This window comes from Pleurodeles waltl, chromosome 2_1 (assembly GCF_031143425.1).
Source record: "Pleurodeles waltl isolate 20211129_DDA chromosome 2_1, aPleWal1.hap1.20221129, whole genome shotgun sequence".
In the NCBI taxonomy this organism is placed as follows: Eukaryota; Metazoa; Chordata; class Amphibia; order Caudata; family Salamandridae; genus Pleurodeles; species Pleurodeles waltl.
Genome location: NC_090438.1, coordinates 165,228,433 through 165,255,745, shown reverse-complemented (window position 1 = coordinate 165,255,745; position 27,313 = coordinate 165,228,433). Strand labels below are relative to the sequence as shown.

Here is a 27,313-nt window from a genome sequence, read left to right as displayed (position 1 = left end):
AAATATGTATTGCTCCTAGGTCATAACAATAAATTATACACATACTCTTTACACCCGTTTACCAAATGTGTATTTACTCACAAATATGTTTGTGCATATTTATATGTATGTGTGTATAAATAAAAAGAAAGAAAATAAAATCTATAAAACGCAAATTATAAATAAGTAAATTAAAGTAAAATAAATAATAATGAATAAATTAAAGAAAAATAAAATGATAAAATATATTAATAAAATTATAAATAAACATTATCTAGATTTACTTTTTTGTAAGCTTTACTGTCAACCCATCACCCTATGTCCTGTCTCGATCAATCTATCCTCCATCCCCACTCTGACTCATCCTAAACCTATTCTACTACTTTCATTTCCAAAATAACCCTGCCAGAGTTCTTTCCCCTCCGCTTCCACATCTAGCTCACCCAAACCTAATTTTACTACCATGATCTCCCCAACAACCCTAATAAATTCCTCATTTATCTCATCTGGAATCATCCAAAACCCCTCCTGCTACTATGATCTCCCTAACCCTTTCCACAGACTCTTCCCTCCTCCATCTCTCCTTTACTCATCCCAAGCCTCATCCTATTACTATAAACTCCCAATTAACACTTCTGGATTCTGCCCTCTAGTCAATCCAGCTAATCAAAATCACACATCCTCTGCTCAAATTAACTCATACAAATACTAAAACTGAACTCATCTCCCAACACTAATTCCTCTTGGGCTCCGGAGTAGTGTGATACTTGCCGAAAAGCGCTTCTACACCTCGTCGGGGGTAGTAAGCGCTATATAAATACCATTACAATTCAATAGTGTATAGTGTTTTGAAATAGAGTGTCTGCAAATTTTTGTCATTTGCACATCACCAAGTAAAGTGTTCTGATTTGTTTTGCTCCTATTTAAATGTGTTTGCATCACTTCTGAATTACAGAAAATGTTCTTTCATAATTCCGGATATATTTGGAATACTTGTACTAATCATCTACATGTTGTTCAAAAACCTGATGTCTTACAGCCTTTTGTTTCACAGTGGCTGTCAGACAGCTCACTTGACAAAAACCTATAATAAGAGAAAGAAAAGTAAACACAATTTTCCAGGATAAGGTAAGAAACAATTGGTAAAAAGACAAACTGACATTTGACCTCTGTCCTTTAACAGGCAGCATATGCGTCAAGATACAAACAAGATTTAAAGGTGTCTTTATTGCTCATTCACTTTCTGAATGAACAGAACACCTGTTCCTTCCAACTTACGTTCATTCGCCAAAAGTACGAATAGGTGCTAAAACAAATATCATCCTGATCAAATCTGACCCGCCATAGTGAGTGGGCGAGTAGATTTTTCGAGGCCTGATAAGTGCAGAATGGCACTGTTATACATGCTGCAATTAGACTGCCCTGAAGTATGTATAGCAGTAGGCTCATTTCTGAGGAATGCACTTCTTTCGGTACATTCAATGATGTTTTAATATCCATTTTGAAGATCTGAGATAGCCATTTTAGACCCCTGTTTTTATGGCTTGTGTTTCTTCTCGTGTGTTTATTTATGAAACCAGGTGTTTACCTCGTGTCTTTTACGATTCGCTATGAAAGTGAATGAACAAAGATTATTGATGGACTGCCAGTTAGTAAAATGCAGAAACTGTGGCAAACAACACCGCACGTTCCTTAAAGCTGGAAAGATTGTGCTCTCAGCACAGAAAACCTTTTGTTGATGCCATCTGCAAAAATAAATATATGCCTTCTTGCACAGCACCTGTTTTTCCATTTTTCCAATAAACAAAAAAATGTTGCTATAGTTTTGCTTTTATTTTGGCTCTATTTCATTATGAATCCAGAAGCAATGGAAAAAGGACACGTATTTGGCCTTATCTTTTGTGGGGAAAATGTTATGAAGTTCTAAGTGCCAAGACAGCCAAACATCCCAAAAAAAAAAAAATGGCTCAGCACTCATAGTTGAAAATCCTCAGGAACTAAGAATTTGAAGACAACGTTATACTTGCTGCCTTTGTGCCTCTCACCATCAGTCCAATATTCATGAAATGCCTGTATCCTGCTCTTGCAATTGAGCACTGAGGGCAAAAGATGCTGATTAACAGCCACTCCACACCCCCCAATCCAACCATTTTACAAAGCACTGTTCTGTACACCACCTGGACTAGTATTTTTCAAACTTAAGTCCATCCAGCTCCTTCTCCAAGACGTTCACAGGAAATTAAGTATTTCACTTCCTTTAAAGGGCTCCCTAGATCCATAAGTACTTCTAAAATTATCAACCTGTATCCAAAAATCGACTAACAGTTGTAATGTGATATCCATGGTATTATCCAACAGAATCAGAATTCAATCCCCTATAGCACATAGTACTGAACCCCACACACCCCCACACCCACCCAATGTCAACAGGGGTTAAATAGACTGTCTTTCTTTTATTGCTATACTCCCTGGCAGCCATCAATATAATACATTACCAGCAGGATGCTGTGCCTGCTAGAATTTTGAAGATCCGTTTCAAGGCAATCTGTAAACTGGTTTAGCTCCCTAAAGATCACAAATCATTATTGCTAATCTTCCACTAGTGTTTTTTCACCCCTCCTTTTTAAATGTAACTATCCATCACTAGGAACAAATTTTACGAACGTATTCAAAACTTTAACAGAATGACTTCAAACTCAATGTGAACAGACTGCGGTGCTGACTTTAGGACCTTGCTCAATAACAGCACCTCACTCCTGAGTACCACAATATCGTACCATTAGCCCTTCAGCCACTTTCCCCAAATGAAACAAAAACAAGGATTCCTATAATAACATTAGAATGGACTGTGGCCATGTGTACTCATCTCCTCCTTGATCGGCAATGCACAGGTGTTCCCCATCTTTCAAATAAATATACTAGTAGTCAATAATGACTTGCTTTCTGCCCTCTGTGACAATTAGAATCTACTCACTCTGTACAGACACCAAGCATGAACTCAGAGGTCACAGCATATCCTGGGCACGCATCTTGAGATGCAAATCAGCGTAAAGGTTGAAGTTATCATAGGGCGAACACCCACCAATAAATACTAACACCGCTAACATGACAAACGGGTGTTAGTGGAATATTTTCAAAGGAAAACAAGCAATGGCAATCCAATAGGTCTCGCATTTACATGAGTTAGAGCTACTAACACTGTAAATTCATAACTGGACTTTTCTTGCCACATAAATTAGTCATTTCTGCCTCGTAATTTTGTCTTTTCCTGCCATATATTCCAGTGGCCCTGCATATAACTAAAGCACTTCTATTTACCTTCTTCCTCTATCTGCATCAAAAAAATGAAAAAGTTGCCTTTTAGCATCCTAATTCAAATATGCCATGCTAATTCAAATACAATACCACTTTCACTACCCCACCATCAGAGTTGCTGGCTGGTTAACACAATTCCTCCAAAAATGACACAAGACAGCCACATTAGAGAAATAAACTAGAAGGGTCACCCAAACATATCAAGAGTGTTCAAACAGTCATAATGTAATAAGGATGTTAAATTGGCCTGAATTATATTCATAAATGTAATAATGAGAGATTAATAACACATATACAATTATCATGTAGACCCAATAAACCTTTATCAGAATTAAACTTTTGGCATTAGACTAATGCTCAGAATAGCCTGTAGAGGACACCCAGGGATGTGAAATTCCTATCGCCCGACGCCAGGACATATTGTTTGGGGTCAAGAGCAACAAGTTTTCGTGTTTATTTTGTCCTTTGGACAAGTAGGCCCAAACCCCAGCAGCACAAACCTTTTGGCTGCCAGTTTACAGAGAAGGGAACTGTCTGCAGGTTAGGTAATGTGTGCCCACATGTTAATGCTGTTTGAACTTGTATTTATGGTCCATTAATGAGAAGCCTTCATTATTAGTGTGAGCGCTGTAAATAAACGTTTTAAGGTCACACTGCACTACTGACAGTGGTTCCAGTTAGAAAAAAAAGTGTACACACGTTTGAAAAGTTTAATGATAAAGAGGCTAAGTACCATGCTCCAAGAATGCTCTCTGATTAGATGCAAAAGTTTGCAGAAGCTTGTAAGTAAGAGTGATCCTTTGCTTTCAAAATAAAATGTTCAGAAAAAATGCAAGTAGGGAAAAGTTTCACTACCATGACATTTTAGGTGCTATTTCTTTGAAGTGTCATTTAGTAAAATGTGTTGATGCATGCTAGTATTTCCAAAAAATATATTCGTAATTGAAAATCAGTGTAACCATTTTCAACACGATTACGGGAAGCATGAAAATAAACAAGCACTGGCAAAGCCAACAGATCTGAGATTTTTTTTGTCTCTTGATTTCATCAATGCATGTCTTGTTTTGAAACGGCTTTTGTAACACTTATTTGTTGTGGGAGCTGCCAGGCTCTCACCACTCTAAAACACTGGCAAAAAGAAAAGAATGTTTCTGGTCTCAAAAAGCACACATGGCCACCAGTGGTGTAACAAAGGCCTCGGGTGCCCTTAGCACAGCACCTGCCCTGAGTGAGTCTGGAGGGGGGAGGGCCTCCATGTTCTTTGCAGGGAGCCCCCTACAGTTTTGTTACACCACTGACTGCCACAATAGTTCCTGGCAATGAAACAAACTACTTTGTGTGCCAATATGCTCCTTGTAGAAGAGCAGAATGAGATCACTCGCAGTAAAGCCAGCCGATAGAGAGAGAAACAGAAGTTTAATAAAAACAAAATGTCTTAAAGCCAGACCTAATTAGGGACCCAATTAATAACGAAAGTCACAAAATTGTGCACATAGTATATGTCTTTGAAATAGTGGCTTTCATGAATTCACAAGAACTTACAGAAGATTTGCTCGTGTGAAAATCTATTGAGTGTTTACAAGTTCACTTTCCTGCCAACCACTTTTTTCCCAACCCTGGAAGAACTTCTACTTCTGCCACTGTCAGGAGTACATTTCCAACCTTTCTCATTATGGGAAAAGATTAGAGGAGAGCTGGTGAAAATCCTTAAAACATGCAAGTTAGTAGGTTTGCAGACTCAAAGCCATTCCAGCCCTGGAACTACTGCTTACTGCTTCCTCCAGCCCCAGTATGTAGGTCTTCACAACGGTGGCAAAATAAGGAAATTGCTATAGTAGGGATTGAAATTGCAAGTGTGCAAGCATACTATAGTAGTAGACCTGGCATAATCAGAGAGGCTATTATCAGAACTCTTACATAATGAGTCTGAAGCTATAATTTGTTGCCACACTACATGGTACCAAAGTTACAACTAGATTTCTTTACAGGTCAAGTAGATTTAGGAAGCAGCCTGTCCCGTGCACAAGTAGATATTTTGATAAATCCCACACCCCTGACACCACAAAAAATATAGCACTTCTACGAAACATGGTCCTGTAACTGTATTGTTAACCTCTAGAGGAGAAAAACGCATGAAAAAAAACAAGAGAAAGTAATGCAGTGTAACCATAAACTTAGCTCCTAGAAGGTGTTTTTAGGAATAGCAAGCCTACTGCAATGATATTACAAACAAGGCCTTTAAAAAAAAAAAAAAAAAAAAACTTCTCCAGGGTGAAAAACAAAAGTTGTAGCCATGAGAAAGCTTAGAAGACACCGAATAGTGCGAAGGGTTACTATTTTGGGGTCCACACTAACCTAGTGTGAGAACCCGGAGATGATGTAGACAGTTTTGAAGGTGGTCCCGTTGTCCTAGGTCCACCACAGAATGAGTTATGAATAAAAATGTTTTGTAAAACGAATGCCCTGCAAAGCATTATGGGGTTAGTTTTAGTGCCGTGAATATTATAGTATGTTGACTGCAATGCTCAAAACGGGCCCTAGAAGACACCACAACAAAAATAGCATTTGGAAGAAACAGTCATGTAACATTATACAGTCAGTCCTTAGAGAGCATAACTACATGTAAAAAGAATGAGAAAAGGTAATGCATTGTAACCATCTATTTAGCCCCTACAGGTCATAGAGAATTAAACATTTTCAAGGCTAGCAGGACTATTGCAATGATATTACAAACAAGGCCCATAAAACATAAAACTTTCCCCACCTATAAAACAAAAGTCACAGTCATGAGAAAGCCTAAAAAGATAACGAATGGTGGTAGGGGTTATTATTTTGGAGTCCCCATTAACATGGTGTGAGGACCCAGATATGATGTAGACAGAAAGAGCACACTGTGGCCAATGTTTTGAAGGTGGTTCCATTGTCCTAGAACCACCGCAGGCTGACTTAGGAGCAAAAATGCTTTGTAAAAATAATGCCCTGCAAATTATTATGAGACACATTTCCATGCCACAAATATTTTATTATGTTGATATGACTGTAATGCTTAGAACGGAACGTAGAGGACACCACAATAAAAATAGCATTTGCAAGAAACATGGTCATGTAACTAAATAGTTAGCCCCTAGAAGGCATAGCCACACAAAAAGAAAACGTCAATAAATAATGCTGGGTAACCATATATTTAGCCCCTAGAGCAGAGGTCTTCAATCTGTGGGTCGCGACCCCAGGGGGGGCTTGGAGCCCTGGAAAGGGGGTCGCGCATTCCCCCAGCCGATCATTAACTTTCATTGATTGAGTCTCCTGTGCTGTGAAAGGAGGCTGCACAGACAGCTAAAGAAGCCATCGTGCCTGCTTCCTGAATAAAATGCAAATGTAAGTTAGGAGTTGATCTGCAAATGTAAATGATAAAATAAAAAAATGTAAAGGATGCTTTGGAGCCGGTTCTGGCTTTAATTTATCGAATCACTAAAAGCTTTGTGATGACAACGATTTGCTCTCTTTGAGTGGTAGTGCAAAGAGCTAACAACTGAGCACTAAAGTGTGTGCTTTTAATTGTGATTGTATATACATAGGACCAGATTTATGCGTGTCTTGCGCCGTTCCATTGCCACATTAGCATCATTGTTTTTACGCTAATGTGGCGTTGGAAGGGGAAAAAAGCTACGTCATATTTACAAAGTGGCGCGATGCTTGCATTGCGCCACTTTGTAACCCCTTGTGCCCCATTATGCCAGTACCAGGCATAATGTATGCAAGGGGGCCATTCCGGAACTAGGGGGCCTGTAAAAATAGCACAAAAGAAACTATAAGATTCCTTTGCGCCATTTGTATCGGCTTTTAACACCTGCTAAGTGCAGGCATTAAAAAGAGACTCCCACTGATTACAATGGGCCTCTGGGTGCTTTGCATGATTAGTGTCATCATTTTTTTACGCTAATCCTGCAAAGTGACGGACTAGCATAGAAAATTATGACACTAGTCACCCTATCTACCACCATGGTTCTCCGTATTTTAGGGGGAGGCGCAAGAAAAGTGGTGTTGCACTAAGTGCAGCCCCACTTTTCATATACCTGCCCCGTAGTGCTTACTACCCCTGAGGAGGTGTTGAAGGGACAGCTATAAAATAAATTATTACATATGGTCTGGTATTACTTAAATCTACATTTTGGAAATTTTCTCTTTAACCTTTTTGTGCATTTTTTAGTGGCCTATCTTGTACCTTGTGTAATACAAATATAAAATAATGACTTACATTTTCACAGTGCTTTCTATCACAAGCTGTGACCTTGTGGCACTAAAAATACACAAGTCACTATTCTCCACTGCAAAAACCAAGATTGAATTCTGTGACTGTCTGGTTACACACAGACCTCTGCAGTGCATTAACTAATAGAGGTTTTTAAAATGGACTACAGTGCATTTCCCAATGAGTAACCACTTTCTTGTATTTATTTTTCCTTTAAGCTGCCTGTTATTTTATATGTTGCTAACTGACAGTCCAAAAAAAAAAAAAAAAGTACAGGCTATTTTGGGGCATATCTATGAGGGACTTGCACCACCAGAGCATCACTTTTATTGATGCTTCGGCGGCACAAGCCTCTTGGTCATACCTATGAGACGACGCATAGCCACCTACGCGGCTATGCATGGCCTCATAGATATGGAGAACGTCAAAGCAGCAAAAGCCACTGCGTTGCCTTACTCTGTGTCAAGGGTGTTCCCACACAACACCCTTGGATTTTGACGCTGCCCAGATTTACAAAATCACAAACTGGAGCAGTGGCAAAAAACTTACGCAGGGAGAATGAGGAGAAATGTTTTCACTTCTCATTTTATCCTCTTTCCATGTGTGTTGCATTCTGCTGCACACATGGAAAAAGGAAAATACCACTCAGGATTGTTTTGGTTCAGGAAGGTGCCCCTTCCTGCACAAAAACAACCCTGCCTACATTGGCGCTAGACAGCAATTTGTGCACCAGTGCAGGGGGAAGGGCATGAATGCACTGTATTTCATAAATATGGTGCATTCCTGCCCTTTTATATTGGTGCAGGGCAGTGTAGCAAGAAGAATAACGGCGCTGCCCCACGCTATTTCCTCATAAAGGAGGACCTTTGTTTTTAGCCACACCCTTGACCACGCCCCCACACTCACTGACCTTTGGTTTGCTAATCACAGTTTCATATTATTTCCTCACCGTAAAAATGGTTTGCAGTGGGAAATGGGGATTGTCGATGAGGAGTACCAAGTTCTAGAACTTGGTGTCAGGACCAGGTCCTTATGCCTAAACAATCTTTTGAGAGGGGGTCCCGGCATCAAAAAGTTTGAAGACCTCTGCCCTAGAGGGCATAGTGCATTATGCACGCGCACACACACGAGTAACAGGCATCTAACAATGATATTACAAACAAGGCCCTTAAAACACAAGCTGCTTCCAGCAGTAAAACATAAGTTCCAGCATTGAGAGAACTTAAACACATACTGAATGGTGGTAGGGGTTATTATTTTGGGGACCCCACTAAACTAGTGTGGGGACTCAATGATGTAGACAGAAAGAGCACGTTGTTGTGAACGTGTGAACATCGTCCTAGGACCACCATAGGCTGAGTTATGAGCATAAATGTTCTGTAAAAGTAATGCCCTGCAAACCATTATGGGTCGAGTTTTCCCGAGTGCAGTGAATATTGCAGTGTTGGCTTCCCCGCTGTGTCGGGAGAGACGCTTTTGCTTTAGGGATTTTTGTTTTACGTAAAGCATTCACCAATTTCAAGTGTTTTAAGGGAAGAGCCACAAGAAATTACTATGGATAAGGTAACTGTGAACAATGCACCAGCGCCCTAATACCGCCAACCAAGTTCAAGCTGTTGTGCACCTGTTCGCACTGTGAGCACCATGGCAACCATGCAACACGAAGGGGAGAGAAAAAATTAATTGTTTGCCCATGCTGAAGTAAATTGGCAATCGTGTAATAATCCATGAAACAGGGGCAGTCTGCAAAGCGTGACAAAAACAGCCTCAAGGTGGGACAGACGTAAAGCATTTACCAATTACATCAAGTGATTTTGAAAGGCAAGCCCACGAACGAATGAAAGTGATGGGCGTGAGGTGGGCGTGGTTAAAAGCCCACAATACTTACAACAGGTCAAAGCACTTGCACACTCAACCTAAAAAATAATAACTGAACATATGTATAGCACAAATATTACTTAACTAAACGTTTCATCATAAATGCTGCTCCTCAACCACACCACATACACAAAAGTTTCTCTGAAATATAGTACCTGTCAAACTGCACATATAGCAGTTTCCTATTTATTTGACCTGTAGCACCAATATAACTATTGCAGTATATCCCTGCAATATTTCTATGTATTGCATGTTAAATTCTGTAGCTTGCACATGACAATGGGACATTTGGATACCTTACTCACTGGGGCCGTAGCCCCAGCTAGTGACGACCCTCTGTAGCATAGCCATCATCCGGACCCTCTGCACAACCTATGACACAGGGACCACACCATTCTGTTAGAGGCTTAAGAATTGGGGTTTCAGGAGTGGTCCTTGACTGGATTCAACAATTCTTGCATAAATGCATAAAGGAAGCCATGAAATATGAATGGGATATTTTCTTCATCGTCTTAAAATCTACATGTTACCCTATCAGATCTGCATTAAGTAGAGTTCCAAATGTACAGGGATGATACCATAATTCATAATTGTCTGAAAAACAGCATATTGGTGCATCACAGAATGGATGCATTGAAATCAACCACAGGATGATCGATTTTCTCCTCTGAACTGAGCAAAGACTAAAGGATTGATCATGGGAGGAGCAGGGGATCAAGTCCTGCTGGCTCTCTGACTGGCTCACTAGTCTGAACCCACCAACCAGCCCAAAGTTAGGAGGCTAGTAGCAAGTCAATAGCACTTTCAACTCCCTCGCTTGCTCCAAAAATATAATAAGAAAATTGCCTTAACACCCCCAAAGTAATAAAAAAAATAGAGCTGTCAATTTCTGGTAAGCGTATGCTTGGCCTATCATCAATGTAGTCTACACTGGCTTCCCCACAACAATTCAATGCTAGGCTGCACAGTTAAAGAGTTTGAAATCAATCAGCCAATATGTGCCTACATTTTCAAAAATATGATTATGTCAAACAAATCTTGAAAGCATTCCTTGACTTCCAGTGCCCTATGGCGTCTTTCTGTCTCGAATACTTCATCGCTATCCCCTCCTCGAAGACCTGAGCTATTGGCCCTTCAGTTCCATTGCTATGTCCGTCTAGGAAGTTAGCACCTGCAGATATCACATACCTTTTTAGGATAGTCACATTTCCAATGTGAAACACTGGGTTGTACCATCATGTATTTGGGTTCTGTTGTACTTGTTGTCAATTACTGTTTGCACCTGCTGCCTTTTAAGACATATTTGTCTGTATGCAACACGTGACTTTCCCCCAGATGCCTTTGAAAGCCTACACGTGAGACATGTGCCCTTCTGTAACACTACATAGATCCCAAAAACTAGCCTTCTGTGCCCAGTAATGTCGGGAGACTGTTTTAGGCAGGGTTTTGGGGCCCTGGGACGCACGTGGAAAACAACTGCTAAGTAACTGCTGTTGCACTACGATGGAGCTGCCTGTAACCTGCTCCGACTGTGACGGGATGTGGGGACTCAATGTACTCCTCCTGCACTTGCTGAATAGACCTGTGAGTGCAGGAATTGTCCTGCACACACACATACACCTCTTTCCGAATCGCCCCTGGTTGCTGATTATGAGGGAAGGCAGTTTCCCAGCAAAGATAGCAATGGGGGACCAAGTGGCAGACGGAGTGGACATGGTGAGGTGAGCATTCCACTGCCAGAGTATTGCGGAGCTGCGTCTGAATGGAGAAGCAGTCTGCGGTGTTGGCTCAGCAGCAGCAACTGGCCATGAAGCAAAGTGCACCGTGGGCAGTATGGGGGGGCAGGGGGCTACTATCCAAGGGCTGTGGGAGCTGCCGGCACCTGGATCCGCAAGGTCACAACTGGCAAACATCGAGGGCCAGTGGTGAGGGACTTGTTGTGGCTCGTGACAGCAGTACGCTCTACTCACTGGGTGAGCCCTTGACGGGGCTCTGTGGCACCGGGCCCCTGGGAAACTTGCCTCTGCACCGCCGGCTCTGATCTTGAGTGGTGTCCAGTGGTGTGGAGCACGCTAATGGCGGCAGCTGATCCTCCTGCTATTTGACCCACCAGGAAGAGTGAGCAACAGCGGCACGGTTGCGACTGCTGTGCCTGACACTTGAAGACCAAGCCCACTCGCATGGAACATCTGTGGATGCCAGTAAAGAGCTCAGCCCTGGGGGATGAGAGGGCTGCACTGCCGGTGTAGCATATCACACTGGAGCCACTGAGGCTGGAAGGTGAGATTATCCGACCTCTTCCTTCACACTACCTTCCCCCAGGAGCCACCCCAAGCCTTGGGAGGTCAAACTTAGTTTGGCCTGGGCAACCCGATCCTACCTTCTTCTCCTCCTCCCTCTACAGGGTTTATGACTGTAGTGAGCACCCGCAGTCAAACCTTTTGGTAGGTAGGTACACGAGGCCGGGGAGACCTGCCTGATTTAATAGCTTCACTCCTCGGAGATGCCTGTCCAGTGTCCTATGGGGGGCTGCAAATGACTGCTGTGCAGAGGCTTTGTGAGGGGTTCGGTCTCCTCATGCCCTCAGTGTTGATACTTTGGATTCTCCTAAGGACATACTGACCATCATTACTTTAGGGGCACGCTTTGCTGGGGATTGTCGTTCCCTTCCACCCCCCCCCCTTATCTGCACTATCTCCTGCTGGAGAACACGACAGAAGCAGAGGCTGCTACAGCCAGAGCCTTGTTTGACTTTTCAGAATGGTGACGTGAGACTTGTGGGATTCCCAAGAGGTGGGGGGGGGGGGTTAGTTAAGTGGGTTGAATATGGTTGATTTCCTGGGGAAATGGCTCTGCTCTACCTTCCTGGCTGATAACTTCAACTGCTTTGTTATTGAGCAGGTTCAGAGAGCGATCGCTGGTGGGCTGGCTCCTGGTGCCCCATCCCCAGACCGATTATTCCATGGTTTTTGAATTTTTCAGGATTTGAGCCTTCAAGAGGCAAGACAGAAAGGGGAGATCAAATATGACTCCATCATCATGTTGTTCTCCACCTACTCTAGGGATGTGCAGAAACAGAGGAAGACATTTATAGCAGTTAAGGCCAAACTGTGGTCTCTGCAGTTGCAGCATATGTTGCTTTTCCCAGGCAAACTGAAAGCACTATTCCAGGACAAAGCCCATTTCTTCCTAACACCCAGCAATGCCATGCACTGGCTAGAAGAGAGGTCCCTGCCTCAACAGCCACAGGGACAGCAGTCTGAGACTGTTGGCCGTGGAGGGTTCGGGCCCAAACCTAAAAACTCTGGTCCTCAATACATAAGAGAGTAGGGACTGGGAGAGGTGGGGGTAGACCACTATGTGCTGCTGCTGGTGGCTGAGTTGGTGGTGAGAGAGAGACAGACTCAGAGGGAGAGGTGCTTCTACTGGGGAGTCAGACTTATCTGATGAGTGAAGATGATGATGTGACTGCCTGGCAGACAAAAGACGACGATCTGGGCCACAATTCAGATGGTGTAGCATCTAACCCTGAACTTGTGCACAAAGACCTTGATGATCATGTGGACTCTTGATAGCGTTGGTATCTGGTAGGACCCTAGGGGGGGGGGGGGAAGACTTCTAAGGAGCTAATGGAGCTGTTCTGTCTGGTGTGCAGCTGTGGCTAGCCAGAAGAGGGCTCCCATCCAGTTTAGTGACATTGGTGTGCGATGTGTGAGCTGTGCGAAATAGAACCATGATTGCAGTATACAAGTTTAGTTTGTTTCGTGGTAAGGAGGGTGGGTAACAGACCCCTTGGTGTTAGCCAGCGAGTGGTTATGCTTGGTTTGTTGGGGGTAGATTCTCACAAAGACTGGTGGGCGGTGGGGAGGCGGTTGGGGAGGGTGTCGATATCTGTTTCTCTTTTGTTGATTTGGAGCAACATTTACAGCAATGTAGCGTGCAGTCAGAGTGTGACATCCATAAGGCTATAGTACCAATGCCCCTCCATGAGTGATACACATTGTTCTGTTCTTTCCTTGAATGTCACTGGTTGGGGCAACAAGGTCAATACATATGTAGACTCTGGCCTCATGTGGTCTTACTCCAAGAAAAGCATTTGATAGAGAGTCACTGCCCATTCCTTAGCAGAGAGATGTATGTCACTTTGGCAGAAGCTGGCTTTACTTCGGGATCCAGAGGGGTGGCAGTCCGGGTAATAAAGTCCTCTCCGTTTCAGGATACCCGGATGTGAACTGATCCTAATGGCGCCTATGTTGGGGTTCAAGATTTGTGGGAAAGGACTGAAAACATACTAATTCGTTTTGATGCGCTACCCCCCACCTGCAGGCTCCCACACTGGATAAGGTGGCTGCTACACATTAGAGACATCCTCATCCGTGAGTATTGCAGGGGGAGACTTCAATTACATCATGGCTAAGACTTGGATCGTTCAAAGTAGGTAACGACCCGGACCCAAGAAACAACTTGTGATTTTTGTGAATACAATAGGGTTTTCTGACCCTTGGGGGCATTGTCACCCTAGTGTGCGGGGATATTTATATTTTTATGGCGTGCATGGAGTCTTTTCTAGACTTGACTACATCTTTCCTCTGATCACCGATTTAAGATGGTAAAACGTGCAGAATATCTGGCTCAGGATTATCAGCCCATTCTCCTCCCTAATACTCTGGAAGGCCTATAAAGTGATACTTCTGGACTGACCTCAGAATATACTTCGGGCCTCTAAAAATCTACTCACCAACTCGCTATGGTGAGTCAGATTTGATCACATATTCATCCTTCTGGCAAGTGAACTTAAACTGGAAAGAACAGGTGTTCTGTTCATTCAGTAAGTGAATGAGCAATAAGAATGCCTTTAAATCTTTTTTTCATCTTGACACGTGCTGCCTGTTCAAGGACAAAGGTCAAATATAAATTTGCCTTTTTACTAATTGTTTCTTACCTTATCCTGGAAAATGGTGTTTACTTTTCTTTCTCTTATTATAGGTTTTTGTCAAGTGAGCTGTCTGACAATTACAGTGAAACAAAAGGCTGTAAGATGTCAGGTTTTTTTTTTTCAAACACAACATTCAAACAACTTGTAAATGAATAGTACAAGTATTTCAAAATATATCAGGAATTAAGAAAGAACATTTTCTGTAATTCAGAAGTGTGATGCAAACAAAGGTTTAAGTAGGAGAAAAGCAAATCAGAACACTTTATTTGGTGATGTGCAAATGACAAATATATGCAGAAACTCGATTTCCAAACACGATATACTATATAGTTTTATCAGTAAAACCATGTCAGTGGGAAATGTTGGGGCTAGTTCAATAGAAAAAATAAGTGTGCTACCACGTCATTCTTAAGGTATGTATTGAAAGTGAGTTTTTAAACATGATTTGAGAAACATTCCTGCCCCCACCCTAATGACGATGTGGTTAATGAACTAACAGGCAGATCACGGGTCATGTGTATCCTATATGTGGCTAGATTTGTATTAAATATGGAGCAAAAGTTTAGTTTATTAAATCAAACAAGTGATTTTTGTACAGCAGACATGCTGAAAGTACATATTTGAAGGTGCTCTCGTATGTGATAAAGAAAAAATTGTCGGGTGGGTGATTTAAAATATTTGTCCAGGATCACATATTTTGAAACCAGTTTATGGGTAAAGTACAGTACAGTTAGGTCAAGAGGATTATTTAAGTCACTAGACTTGCAGGTCTAGCAACACATATGATTTTTCTAGGCCTATCTGTGCATATAAAAAGAGGCGCGAGGTGGAACAGATTGAGGGACGCAGGTTACAAGCCTTAGAAGCCATGCACTGATCCTACTCTGCAGATCCTGCAGCAACTTACGGTGCTACGTACAGAAAACCAGGACTTAGCTCAGGAAGAGGCGTGGAGGTTTCAACTAACTACCCACCACCGGCTGTACGATACCGGTGAAAGCAAGCAAGCTGCTGACATGGCTCAGTAGAAGGGAGGCACAGGTGCACTGTGTCAGCACAATCACAGCCACCACCAGTAAGTCCTATACGACTGACACCCAAATAGTGGGAGAGTTTGCCCGGTATTATGTGACGTTTTCCGGGGTGCATTTGCTGCGGGGAACTGAACAAGTCTGCGATTTTCGGAGGCCTTTGTGGAGCTTGGGGAGGAACAGATCAAGGTAGAGGCTGCCACTGCGAACGTTAAACCCAGGAAGACCCCTGGCCACAACAGTCTCCCGGATGAATTCTACAAAAGGTACACTAGGACCCCATCTCCTGAATACGTTTTATGAGGCAAGGGACCAAGGGTGGTGCCACCAAATATCCTATGTGAAACTACAACAGCAATTTACAAAGAGGGCAAGCCCAGACCCAACTGTGATTTGTATCACCAGATTTCGCTAAGGTGTTGGCCACGATCCTGACAACTAGGTAGATTAAAGTTAGAGCCCCTATTGATACAGGGAGACCAATCCAGCTTTATGTGGGGTAGATCTACGAGCATCAACATGCACTGCCTACATAATTGGCTTGGAGAGGTAAGTGGTAGGAAGCCACCCCACGTCTTTCACTCAGACATGGAGAAAGCATCTGAGGCTAAACATTGGCTTTATCTGCACTAAACTTCGGTAAAATTTGGCCTTGGTCCTAGATTTAGGAAGTGGGTGGCACTACTATATCAAGCCCCAAAGGATGCAGTGCGAGTAAATGGAGTCCTCCCTCCTGCATTCCAGATTGCGTGAGGGACAAGCCAGGGATGCCCCTTGTCCCCCCTCATTTTTTTTTCTCACGCTGAAAAAGCTGTCTAGTCTTGAAATCCAGCCCACTAGAGAAAATATTTCTCTACACAGATGATATCTGCCTTTTCAGACTATAGAGTCAATTGATAGTTGCTCAGGATACACAATAAATTCAGGAAAATCCATGCTTTTTCAGCCACATGGACGCTCTGACATTATTGCTCTGCTGAGTAGACTAGTTGAAGCAGTGAGTTTTAAATATACAGGCATCCAGTCCGGATAGAGACCTCTGTCTGGTTGTAAACCTTTGAGGGGGGAAATGGATGTGGAGCGCTGACTATTATGGGGAGGGTCGCCATTTTTTAAATAATTACACTCCCCCAAGTTATTGTATGGCCACCAAAATATGCACTATCCTATCCCGGCGGAGATGTTCAGTAAAATATACAGAGTGAGGAGGATGTTACTCTGGAGTGTGAGGCACCCCATGGTGGCGCTGAGGACATTACAGCAGAACTCCTACAATGGGGGAGGAATCTTACTTCCAAATATCCGGGCTCATTATGGGACTGCACATATCATACCAGTCAACGACTGGCTGTTTGCGCCATAGGGCTACCACACTTACGTTTTGGAGACGATACAGCTACTGCTGTGCCCACCTCTACATTATATTTATGGAGGTGCTGGCTTGGATAGGTTACTGCCCGTGACGCAGGTGACACTGGGAGAATGGCGTAGAACCTCCAAAACTATAGGATGGGCATTGGAAACACCACTGTGGGAAGGTGGTATGAAGAGGTAACTGGGAAAATGGCAAGGGTTCGAGGCCTGGGGCATGGTTGGTATCTCCAAGATTGTCAAAGTATTGGGAGATGGGGCCCTTATGCCTTTCCCCTCTTTGGGGAGGGAATACCATCTATACCAGACTCAGCATTTGAAATTCGTGCAACTCTGGCATACCCAGTTGGCTGAGGGGCTAGATGCAGTTAACATTCTCAAATATGCCCCAAATGAGGGCAGGCTGCTTATGGAGGAGCTTGGGAGTAAGGCAAACTCTTATACTTACAAAATCATCAACAACAATATTCCTGACACACTGAGCATAGTGCGAGAGAGATGGGTGACTATTATTGGAGGAATTGACACTGATTGGGTGGAAACGTTGACGCTCCCCCCGGAAGTTGCAATAAAGTCATGGCTCCAACTAACACAGTTTAAAGGTGCTCCACCGGGTCTATTATGACTGTGCCAGGCTGCATAGGATGGGGAGGGTGGCCTCCCAAGAGTTTTATGAGATGTATGTGGGCCAAGGGTGAATTCTTGCACACATCTTGAAATTGTCCCACCCTCCAGACTTATTGTTGGAATGAAGTAGTCCATGAACTCCCGACTATCTTGGAGGCAGATGTCCTATTTGACCTGAAATATATCCTCCTAGGAATCCCAACGGACACTGATTACCCGATGGCTCAACTCTTGTTCAGTTATTTGGGATTGATGGTAGTCAAAAGAGATGTAGTCCAATACTGGGGGTTGAAAGAGGTCCCCTTACTGCACAAATGGAAGGCAGGTATGGATATGTATATGGCTGCTGAGCGAGTCACATAAGAGCAGGGGTTGTCCCTGCAAATTTAGTAAAGTATGGGATCCCTGGCTACACTGTTATGGCCTTGAGCCCGAGAAGGGAATGAATGGCAATTTGGGCCTGGGGTATACAGTTGCTGCTTCCGAGGGGTCTTGTTAGTGTTGCCCCTCAGGCTGACTGCCCTGTGATACTAAATTTGCCTGGCTGACGGACGCTCTGTGGCGTGGTCACTGCCCGATGGCAAATCACGGGAGGATTTTCCTTCCCTTCTAATATTTTATTGCATTGGATGTCATGGATACTGCACGCTCACAGTTGTGGACTTGTGTACCCTTCTAGGAAATATTGCTCTAGAGTCTTCATGATGTTCCCTTATTTTGTTGTTTATAAAAATCTAATAAACATATAAAAATATATATTTAAAGCACCTTTGCCTAGAATAAATTACTGGGTTTAGTTTCTATGTCAAATAAAGGTTGGATGGCAAGAAAGCCTTCATTATAGCCCTTCGTTAATTTATTTGCTGCAGAAAGAGGAAAAACTAAAATGAGGTCTCCCTTGCGATCCGACCCTTATTTGACATCGAACAAAAGAGGACTGAACTGAAGGTGAGGGAACCTTCAATAATCGATAGGATTTTGTTTCCAAGCAGTAAATATAGGAAAACACTCTCACAGCAACAAGAAAAAGCCACCTAAGGGAAGCATAGGTGAGGGGGAATCGGGATGACACGAAGGAAAAAGGAGGAATGAGAGGGAGGAACGAGAGATGGAAAAACAGCAAGACACACAGAAAAGAGGGAGAGTGGAGCAGACAGGGAAATGATTGCAATGGATTTTAATATATGTACAATAAATAGTTACACACAGAGAAACACACCAGGAACACAGAGTAAAGGGAGGACAGGTAGGGGGATGGGGCAGTGGGAGGAGCAATACATGTGAAGAAAAAGTGGAGAGAGGGACCTAGCACAAGCAGACAAAAACAGGGAAAACAAAGCAGCAGGAACATAAATTGAAGAGCTGATAGAGGCCTGTTGTAGAAGTATCTTGTATAATTCAATCAAGCAAACTGCTAAAAGAAAAAGCTACAAGAGAACTGCTAAAAGCACCAGATGAGAAAGTAATACTTATCGGCTCCACCAATACGTAATCGACAGTTTGAAGTCCATGAGCGAAAGTTTAGCCTACGATATCCTTAGTTTCTTGTCTACAGCTGCACCCTCATGGCAGTACTTGACAGCCCTGGTAAATTACAACATTTCAACCACTGTCTTTAATAATTAGAGATTTTGCAACTTTCACCAAATGATCCTAGGCTGACAGAGTTAGAACAGTAAATAAGCCTTCCTGACTGTTTTGGGGAAGCTACACCTCCTCGGAACATTATATGACAAGCATTAGACTACTAAAATAATCTTTCCAGAGCCCGTAGGTTCCTGCCGCCCTGAAGGGCCTGCTCTAACATGACTGCCCTGATTTTTTTTTTACGCTAAACTTGCATTCCATAATGCCACCATGTGTGCACACACACCAGCCATCATGGGATTTTTTTTTTTTTTACTTCACTTCATTCTTAAATTTACTAATTCCAAATGATAGTTCTCAATTTCAGATCAGTAAATTTTGAAAAGGATGCACACGGATATTGTACAATGATGGGAGTAACGATCTGATTAAACATTTTATAGATTCTGGGCCTTCAAATAAAATATATAAAAACAGGTAGTAGGGCACAAAATGGGTTAAAAAACAGAGCAGTCTGGTAGGTTGCAACTGCCGAGTTCTTGCAAATATAAATAAATGTAAAAAACGAACATTTAAAATTAAAAAAAAAAGGTGGAAGGGAGATGTTGAGGAACCATGGAGTTCCAGCAACAGAGCAAGAAAGTGGCCCAGTAGCATTGCACATACACGGGGAGCATGCTAAAAAATAATAATAATAAGGCGCAGAGGACAAGGAAGAGTGCAGGGAATGCAGTGTACACCATTAAGTACTTAAAAACAAGTAAAAATATAGGTCACTCACAACAGCAATGGAAGGATGCAAGTAACCCCATCAGAAACAATATAAAGCAGCAATTCTGCAGAGGTGAGACAAACCGAAAAAATAGGGAAGAAAGCAAGGAAATAAGGAGCAGGAACTGGTCAAGAATGACACTGAATCATGAGCAAGGGGCTGACCTAAAGACCCTTCTTGGTATACTATATTATCGAAAAATGTGTTTTTGGCAACAGACTATGGGCCTGATTCAGACCTTGGCGGACGGCGGAGGCCGTCCGCCAAGGTTCCGCCGCCGAATGACCGCACCGCGGTCAAAAGACTGCGGCGGCCATTCAGACATTTCTGCTGGGCCGGCGGGCGCAATCCAAAAGAGCGCCCGCCGGCCCAGCAGAAATGCACCTGCAACGAGGACGCCGGCTCAGAATTGAGCCGGCGTAGTTGCAGGGGTGCGACGGGTGCAGTTGCACCCGTCGCGTATTTCAGTGTCTGCAAAACAGACACTGAAATACTTTGCGGGGCCCTCTTACGGGGGCCCCTGCAGTGCCCATGCCATTGGCATGGGCACTGCAGGGGCCCCCAGGGGCCCCGCGGCACCCCCTACCGCCATCCTGTTCATGGCGGGTTTCCCGCCATGAACAGGATGGAGGTAGGGGGTGTCTGAATCCCCATGGCGGCGGAGCACGCTCCGCCGCCATGGAGGATTCATTGGGGCAGCGGTAAACCGGCGGGAGACCGCCGGTTTACCCTTTCTGACCGCGGCTGAACCGCCGCGGTCAGAATGCCCTCGGGAGCACCGCCAGCCTGTTGGCGGTGCTCCCGTGGTCGGTGACCCTGGCGGTCACCGGCCGCCAGGGTCAGAATGACCCCCTATATGATGAGAACTAAAACGTCCTAACACTTACTGGTCTCCCACAGTCTCCCTGACACTAGTCCAAGCCAAATATAATCAAACGCTCTGGTATTCAACAAAAGTCTGACACATCCCTTGAAAGAATGGCATTAGCTCCCCCTCAGGATCTACTTTGTTTGCAGCATGTGTAAAAGTCTCCATGACTGAACATGACAACCCTGCTTCTAAATTCAACAGGACTGGTGGCACTACTAGGGTGCCCTCTACAACTCCAAGCCCTAAGGACTTGCAGTCACCTAAGTAGACTTTATGTTTCTATTGACCAAGACTCAGAAACTACACCCCTTTGTATTTTAGACTCGCTCCTCGGACGGTTCATTTCAAGAAGGGTCTCAAAGCCCATCTCTTCACAATATCTCTACCATTCAAAACAGAACTTTTTTCCTATTCCTCTTTACCCCACCGTTATGTTGTGTCTGATCCAGTCTTCTGTAAGGGTACTGAGTTTTCTTTTAAAACGTACTTGAATGCATCTAATCTCATGGAGCAACATATTCTGTTGCTATGTGTAATACTTTGCGTTTCATATGCGCTACTTCAATAAATACATTAAAGGAAGTACTTCTTCACCTCACAGGGAAATTCTTCCCTGGAGGGGAGCAGGTAGATTATGAAGACTCCTGATGGGTAATGAACTACAGAATCCCATACTACTCAGTGTGGGAAGAAAGCAACTAGACCCTGCGGAGGGAAGGAGACTATAACATGTTTGCTCTGTGAGTCTATCAATGGGACTTAAACTGGCAAAACAGAATTCCTAGGTGACCAGATTACTGATATTTACTGGAATAGAGGACTATTCTACATGGGTAAAAATGATGTGCGTTACAGGAATTGTGGAAGTTAAAAGAGTTATTATAGGAAAGGTGATAGTCGGGAACGTGGATGACTCTCAAAAGGGGACGATCACGACTGGGGCCGTTTCATAAGGACCAGGGGTATAAAAACTCAATAGATGAATATGACATGCAGAAACCTCGAATAAATACAACTTCTGGAAACTTCACAGGTAAAAGGTAGAAACATGGACATGTTATACACAAGAAAGCGGCGCGTGGGACTTTCAGGCTAAATGGCGGGCTACGTGGAGGGGGGGGCATCGGAAAAAGAGAGCGCAACAAGCGAGAACCTCCGAGAAGAGAGGGCGATGTGTGACAACCTTTGGGGGAGTTAACACCTGGGATAGAGCATGCATAACTTTCACAGATATACTCAAAGTGGCTGCCTTTAACTTCCTATTCAAATGCATTTGGGGCTAGCTTGGACTTCCACAGAGAATACTAGTTGTTTTTATTTTTTAACAATGCTTAAAGGAAACATTCATCAAACAATTTGCCGCAGAGAAAATGCACATAGGACTTCTAAAAATAAAAAAAAGGAGGCAAGTGAAGTGTCCAGGGTAGCAGGTAAAGCTACTCTGGAAGCGCAAGTAGACAATATTGAGCGTGTGCAAGCGCACAAACATTCCATGTAACTGACGCCGAGGTACCGTTGCTGACTGAGGATAGGAGAAAAGCACTCTCCCCTCCCCTGTGTCGTTCAGCACACTGTCCACTGTTTGAAAGTTATGTACTTACAAATCATTTTTGCCAGATTTCTCCCAGTTCTTAATCCAATCGGCAGGAAGCGCAACCACCGCCATCTTCCCCGTCTCTCGCCCTCGCACCAGCCTACGCAGAGAGCCCGGATGTTTGGTTGCACGTCACTTAGGGTCAGAGGGAAAAATGCGCCACGCGCAGGCTGCCGGGACGGGTAGGTTTGCGTCTCTAGGGGTTGGAGCGCACTGCGCATGCCGCCCATGAAACGCTCGCTCTAAAGAGGTTATTGGTTAGTGCTCGTTCAGTCTGCTGTCCAATCTATTTCTTCATGTGGGTACGAGCGAAAATCCAAAACTGAAACTGCAGCTTTTTTTGTTGACCAAGTAAGAGTCTTTAATATTGAAATCGTTATGGTTCGATCTAAATTCTTCGTTCAGGTACTTGGCCCACGGGTTAGGGTGACCACAATTTTAAAGCCCAAAAACCGGGACATTGCAGGGAAACAGAAGAAGGACTACACATTTACTTCAAGCCGGCGCGCAGAATGACAGCACGCATCAGCATAGAATGAAAAATTTCCTAGCTTTTGTGAAGGAAACTTTCAATTCTATGTCAGGACCGGAGGCGAGGATTATGCATTATCTTTCTTCACTTTTTATTAACAGCAGGTTCAAAGTTCATTAAAAAACAACTACAACACCCATGGGTCCACATCCCCATGGTAACCAATGTCCAATCACATTGTTATCAGACTGTCCATATAAATATGCCATCACGATGACGTCCATCCTCTTTCTTCACTGCTCACTCATACAGATAAGTGTCCCTTCTCTGTCTCTGAGTCGGTAGAGTTCGGAGAGTTTGGTTTTTGTAAATATTGCTTTGTTAAACGCTTGTATTGGTTGACCGCGCACGCGCTGTTGTCTGTGTGGCTGCTTAGCAACCAGGACGTGCGGTAGGCTTTTTCTTGGCCCAAGCGCGGTATTCCTTTTCAATCTGTGTCGGGTCCACCAGAGGGCGCTCTTTCGCGCGCTCTGGTTTTCACGAGCATTTTGAGCCGTGGAAGCGCTCAAACGTCTCTCGGGCACGCTTTAGGATTTCAAGTGAGTTTTCCCTACTCACTTTTGTCCTTCCAACCCTCACATTACACCGCTTGGTGGTTGAGCTATTTTTCTTGCTGCTTAACGGGACGAGATTGCACATCGCGGCCGGGCTGCCTCGGAGGCATCCCATCTGACATGAGTGTGGGGGGGGCTTTCCCTTGGATATTTTAGGGAGTTTTCCTGTCATTTCATCTCTCCTCTGCGTCCCTCATGCAGTCCGCACAGGACCACGATAATTTCCCCACCCTGTCCCCGGGGGAGGGCTCCTCTCAGCGGACTCTTCCTCCTGAGGTGGACCTCCTTCTGACATAGGCCATCAGCAGGGCCTTGGGCCCCTTAAAAGATAGTGTGTCCAGATTGTTAGAACATGTCTTCAAGGGGACAGGCATGTTGGGGGGGACGGGGGCTGACCTTAAGGGAACGGCAACCCCCAAGAAACTTCGCAAGCGTGACGCGGGCACCTAGAAGGCTTTGGTATTCTTACTGAAGCCTTCCGTAAGAGTGCGCGCACGCTGAAGCGTCCACCCTTCCTGGAGGGTTTTGAACCTGCAGAGACCGGTGACGTGGTTCACCCTATACCGTATCCTGACCAGGGATCCCCCAAGCGGGTCGAGGGGGACACAGAGGGGGATACCTCCTCAGAGGAGGACCAGGACTCGGGACGTCCTTGGCGTCCAACTTCTAATGCGTCAGACCCACCAGGAGCTGAGGACTCCGAGTCGGAAATGTTTCAGCCTGAGGATCTCTATCACCCTAGATCCTCCGAATGGCACCCGGATAAGAAGGTGGCGGACTATGTTGCCAGCAAGATCCGTCAACCCCTAGAAAAGGAGGTCCCTCGCCCTACGCTCCCGGATAAGGTTGCGGCAACACCTGAGTTGGACCCCAAAATATGCACTTTCTTTGGGAAATATGTTAAGGATCCCAAGAAGGACATTGACCGTTCCTAGAGAGGGTGTCAGGACAAGTTATTGGATGTCCTTGAACCCCTCACGCAGATAATTCAACTCGCTGAACACGGGAAGCGTAATAACACTCCCATGCCCACGGATATCGTGGCGGGATGGGTCCAGAGGGCGGTCTGCCTGTTAGGAAATGCTAACTGTGCACTTTTGGCGGAGAGGAGAAGGTCCCTTTTAATAAAAATTGATTACAAGTTAGGAGAACTCTCAAACTCCGAGGCGGGGGCGGTGGCCCAGGGGAACTTGTTTGGTGATCCTTTTATAAAGGAACTGGGCAAGTTCGTGGCTACTTTTTCAGTGCTGGATAAGGCGCAAAGCTCGATTAAGAAAATCTTCCTGGGGAAAGTTTTTGGCGGGGCCGGAATAGGCAGGGGCCACTCCTCCGGCCGAGCGTCCTAGCAAGGCCCCAGTGCCTACCTCGCCATAAACAACGAATGGAGAGACAGCCGACAGGCCGCCTTCTTCCCCAACCGGGGCAGGGGCAAGAACAGAAGAAACACCCGGGGTGGCACTAACGCCCCCGGAGGTGCCAACAGTGAGTGTTTTTTCCCCTCGCATTCTCTGAGGGAGGCTGCAGCATTTTGCGCACAAGTGGGCCCAACTAACGTCAGACGCCTGGGTGTTGCAGACAGTGTTGGGGTTCCACATCGAGTTCTGGGGGACGCCTGTTCAGGAGTTCCCTCAGCATCCCTTAATATTCTCAGGGTCAGAGTCGGCTCTGATAGACACAGAGGTTCAGGGGCTTCTGCAAAAAGAGGCAATTCGTCTTTCGACCATTCATCCCAGGGGCTTCCTGAGCAATCTTTTTCTTGTGGAGAAAAAAGACAAGGGATTCCGACCGGTCATCAATCTCAAAGCCTTCAACGACTGGGTCGTGTATCGACATTTCAAAATGGAGGGCATCCACATGCTCAGGGATCTCCTGTTGCATGGGGATTGGATGATCTGTTTGGACCTCAAGGATGCCTACCTTACGGTCCCAATCTTTCCCCCTCTCCGCCGGTTCCTCCAGTTCATCTGGAAGGATCAGGTGTTCGAATTCACGTCCCTTCCGTTCGGTCTGTCGTCGGCTCCGTGGTGCTTCACAAAACTGCTCAATCCAGTGGTGGAGTACCTACAGTCTCGAGGGATCCGTCTGATCATTTACCTCGACGACATCCTTCTGATGGCTCAATCGCGCAAGCGACTAATCTCTAACGCAAACACAACTATTCAGCTCCTCCAGGACTTGGGGTTCGTGTTGAACTCACAGAAATCGGAGCTGCTTCCCTCGCAGTCCATGACATTTCTGGGGTTTCTCATCGATTCCCAGGCGGCCTCCCTCAGTCTTTCGGGCGCGAAGATTACGAAGATCAAGGAGGAGTTGTCCTAGGTCTTGAGACGGGACAGAATCTCGTTACGGCAGTTGGCCAGAGTGGTGGGACTCCTCTCATCTTCGATTCAGGCCATCTTCCCGGGGCCGCTCCATTACAGGGCCCTCCAACGCCTCAAGGCTCATCACCTGCGGCGCGGCCTCTCTTACTCCGAGCTAGTAGCTCTTTCCCAGGAGGTGCGGACAGAGATCCAGTGGTGGCTGCACCACATGGAGGCGTGGAACGGCAGGGCGATCTTCGGAGCCTCCCCGGATCTGGTGATCGAGTCGGACGCCAGCCGTTATGGCTGGGGAGCTCGTTGTGGGGATGTCTCTTTCGGGGGACGCTGGACCCATCGGGAGCTCAACCTCCACATCAACTGTCTGGAACTCCTAGCGGGTTCTTTCGCGATCAGATCTCTGACGCGGGACAAGATCTCTTGTTGCATTCTCCTGAGAATGGACAACATTTAGGCGGTTCAGAACATAAACCGTCTGGGGGGTACTCGCTCGAGGGCTCTGGCGGAGCCGGCGAAGGATTTCTGGCACTTCTGCCTCCAGCGTCAAATCTCGGTGACGGCGGAATACCTCCCGGGGCCATTGAACACCCTGGCGGACTGGAACTCCAGATATCTGTAGGATCCCAGCGATTGGCGTCTGGACAGAACAGTGTTTCTAGCTCTTCTGAAGCGGTGGGGCCCCTGTTCAGTGGATCTCTTTGCTTCCAGATGGAATGCTCAATTGCCGCGGTACTTCAGCTGGCGCCCGGATCCCAGTGCGATGGCAGTGGACGCTTTTCTTCAGGACTGGGGTCAGGATCAGAATTATGCCTTTCCCCCCTTCCTCTTGATCCCGAGGGTGACAGCACAAGTGCGTCGTCAAGGGGCAACAGTGATCTTGATCATCCCGCTTTGGCGTTCGCAGGTGTGGTTCCCCTCTCTACTGGAGCTCTCCTGCGATCTTCCAGTTGCGCTTCCGATCACCCCGACCAGTCTGTCGAGTTCAGAGGGACATCCTCACCCGCTGGTCCTTCAGGGCCATCTCTCGCTAGAAGCTTGGAGGATTTCCGGGATCGTTGGACGGACCACAGACTTTCACAGGAGGCTGCGGGATTCATCAGACATGCCTGGGCTCCAAGTACCTGTAAGAGGTACAGATCGGCCTAGAACCGCTGGGCTTGGTGCGTGGGAAGGCACGTCAATCCCATGGGGGCCCATATTACGGATATCATACATTTTTTGGCCGGTGGGTGTGCAAACTCCTGAAAGGCATTAGACTGACCAGGCCTCCTGAACCCAGGTATTCGTCCCTATGGGATGTCAACCAGGTTTTGCGTCTTTTGACCTCCTGGCCGGACAACCAGTACCTTTCACAAAAGCAGTTATCAGCTAAGCTGGCTACTCTGCTATGCCTCATCTCGTGTAAACGAGTCTCAGATGTTAGGGCTCTAGATATTTCAGCTAGAGTTTTTTCCCCAGACGGGGTGACCTTCACGATCTCACGGCGGACAAAGTGTAATACCAGGTCGGTAACCTATCCAGCGTCTGAGTTTTCTCCCAAATTATGTGTGGTACGATATCTAAAGACTTATGAGGATGTGACGGCAGAACTCCGCCCACCGGGAGAGAGGCAATTGCTCATTTCAGTTAAGAAACCGTTCAGGGCAGTTTCCTCCCCCTCCATTGCCCGATGGGTCAGATGGATATTGACAGAAGCGGG

The 27,313-nt window shown here is 45.2% G+C and overlaps 1 protein-coding gene across 2 annotated transcripts in view; it reads right to left on the bottom strand.

Moving 5' to 3' along the window:
• The window catches only part of THOC2 (THO complex subunit 2), a 900,323-nt gene extending 877,926 nt beyond the window's left edge, over positions 1-22,397 (bottom strand). For both annotated transcript variants that reach the window (XM_069211944.1, XM_069211952.1), the window contains exon 1: positions 22,218-22,397. In XM_069211944.1, the coding sequence (XP_069068045.1) occupies positions 22,218-22,282 (65 nt within the window). In that variant the 5' untranslated portion in view covers positions 22,283-22,397. The remainder of the gene's footprint in view (positions 1-22,217) is intronic.
• Positions 22,398-27,313: the final 4,916 nt, after the last annotated feature.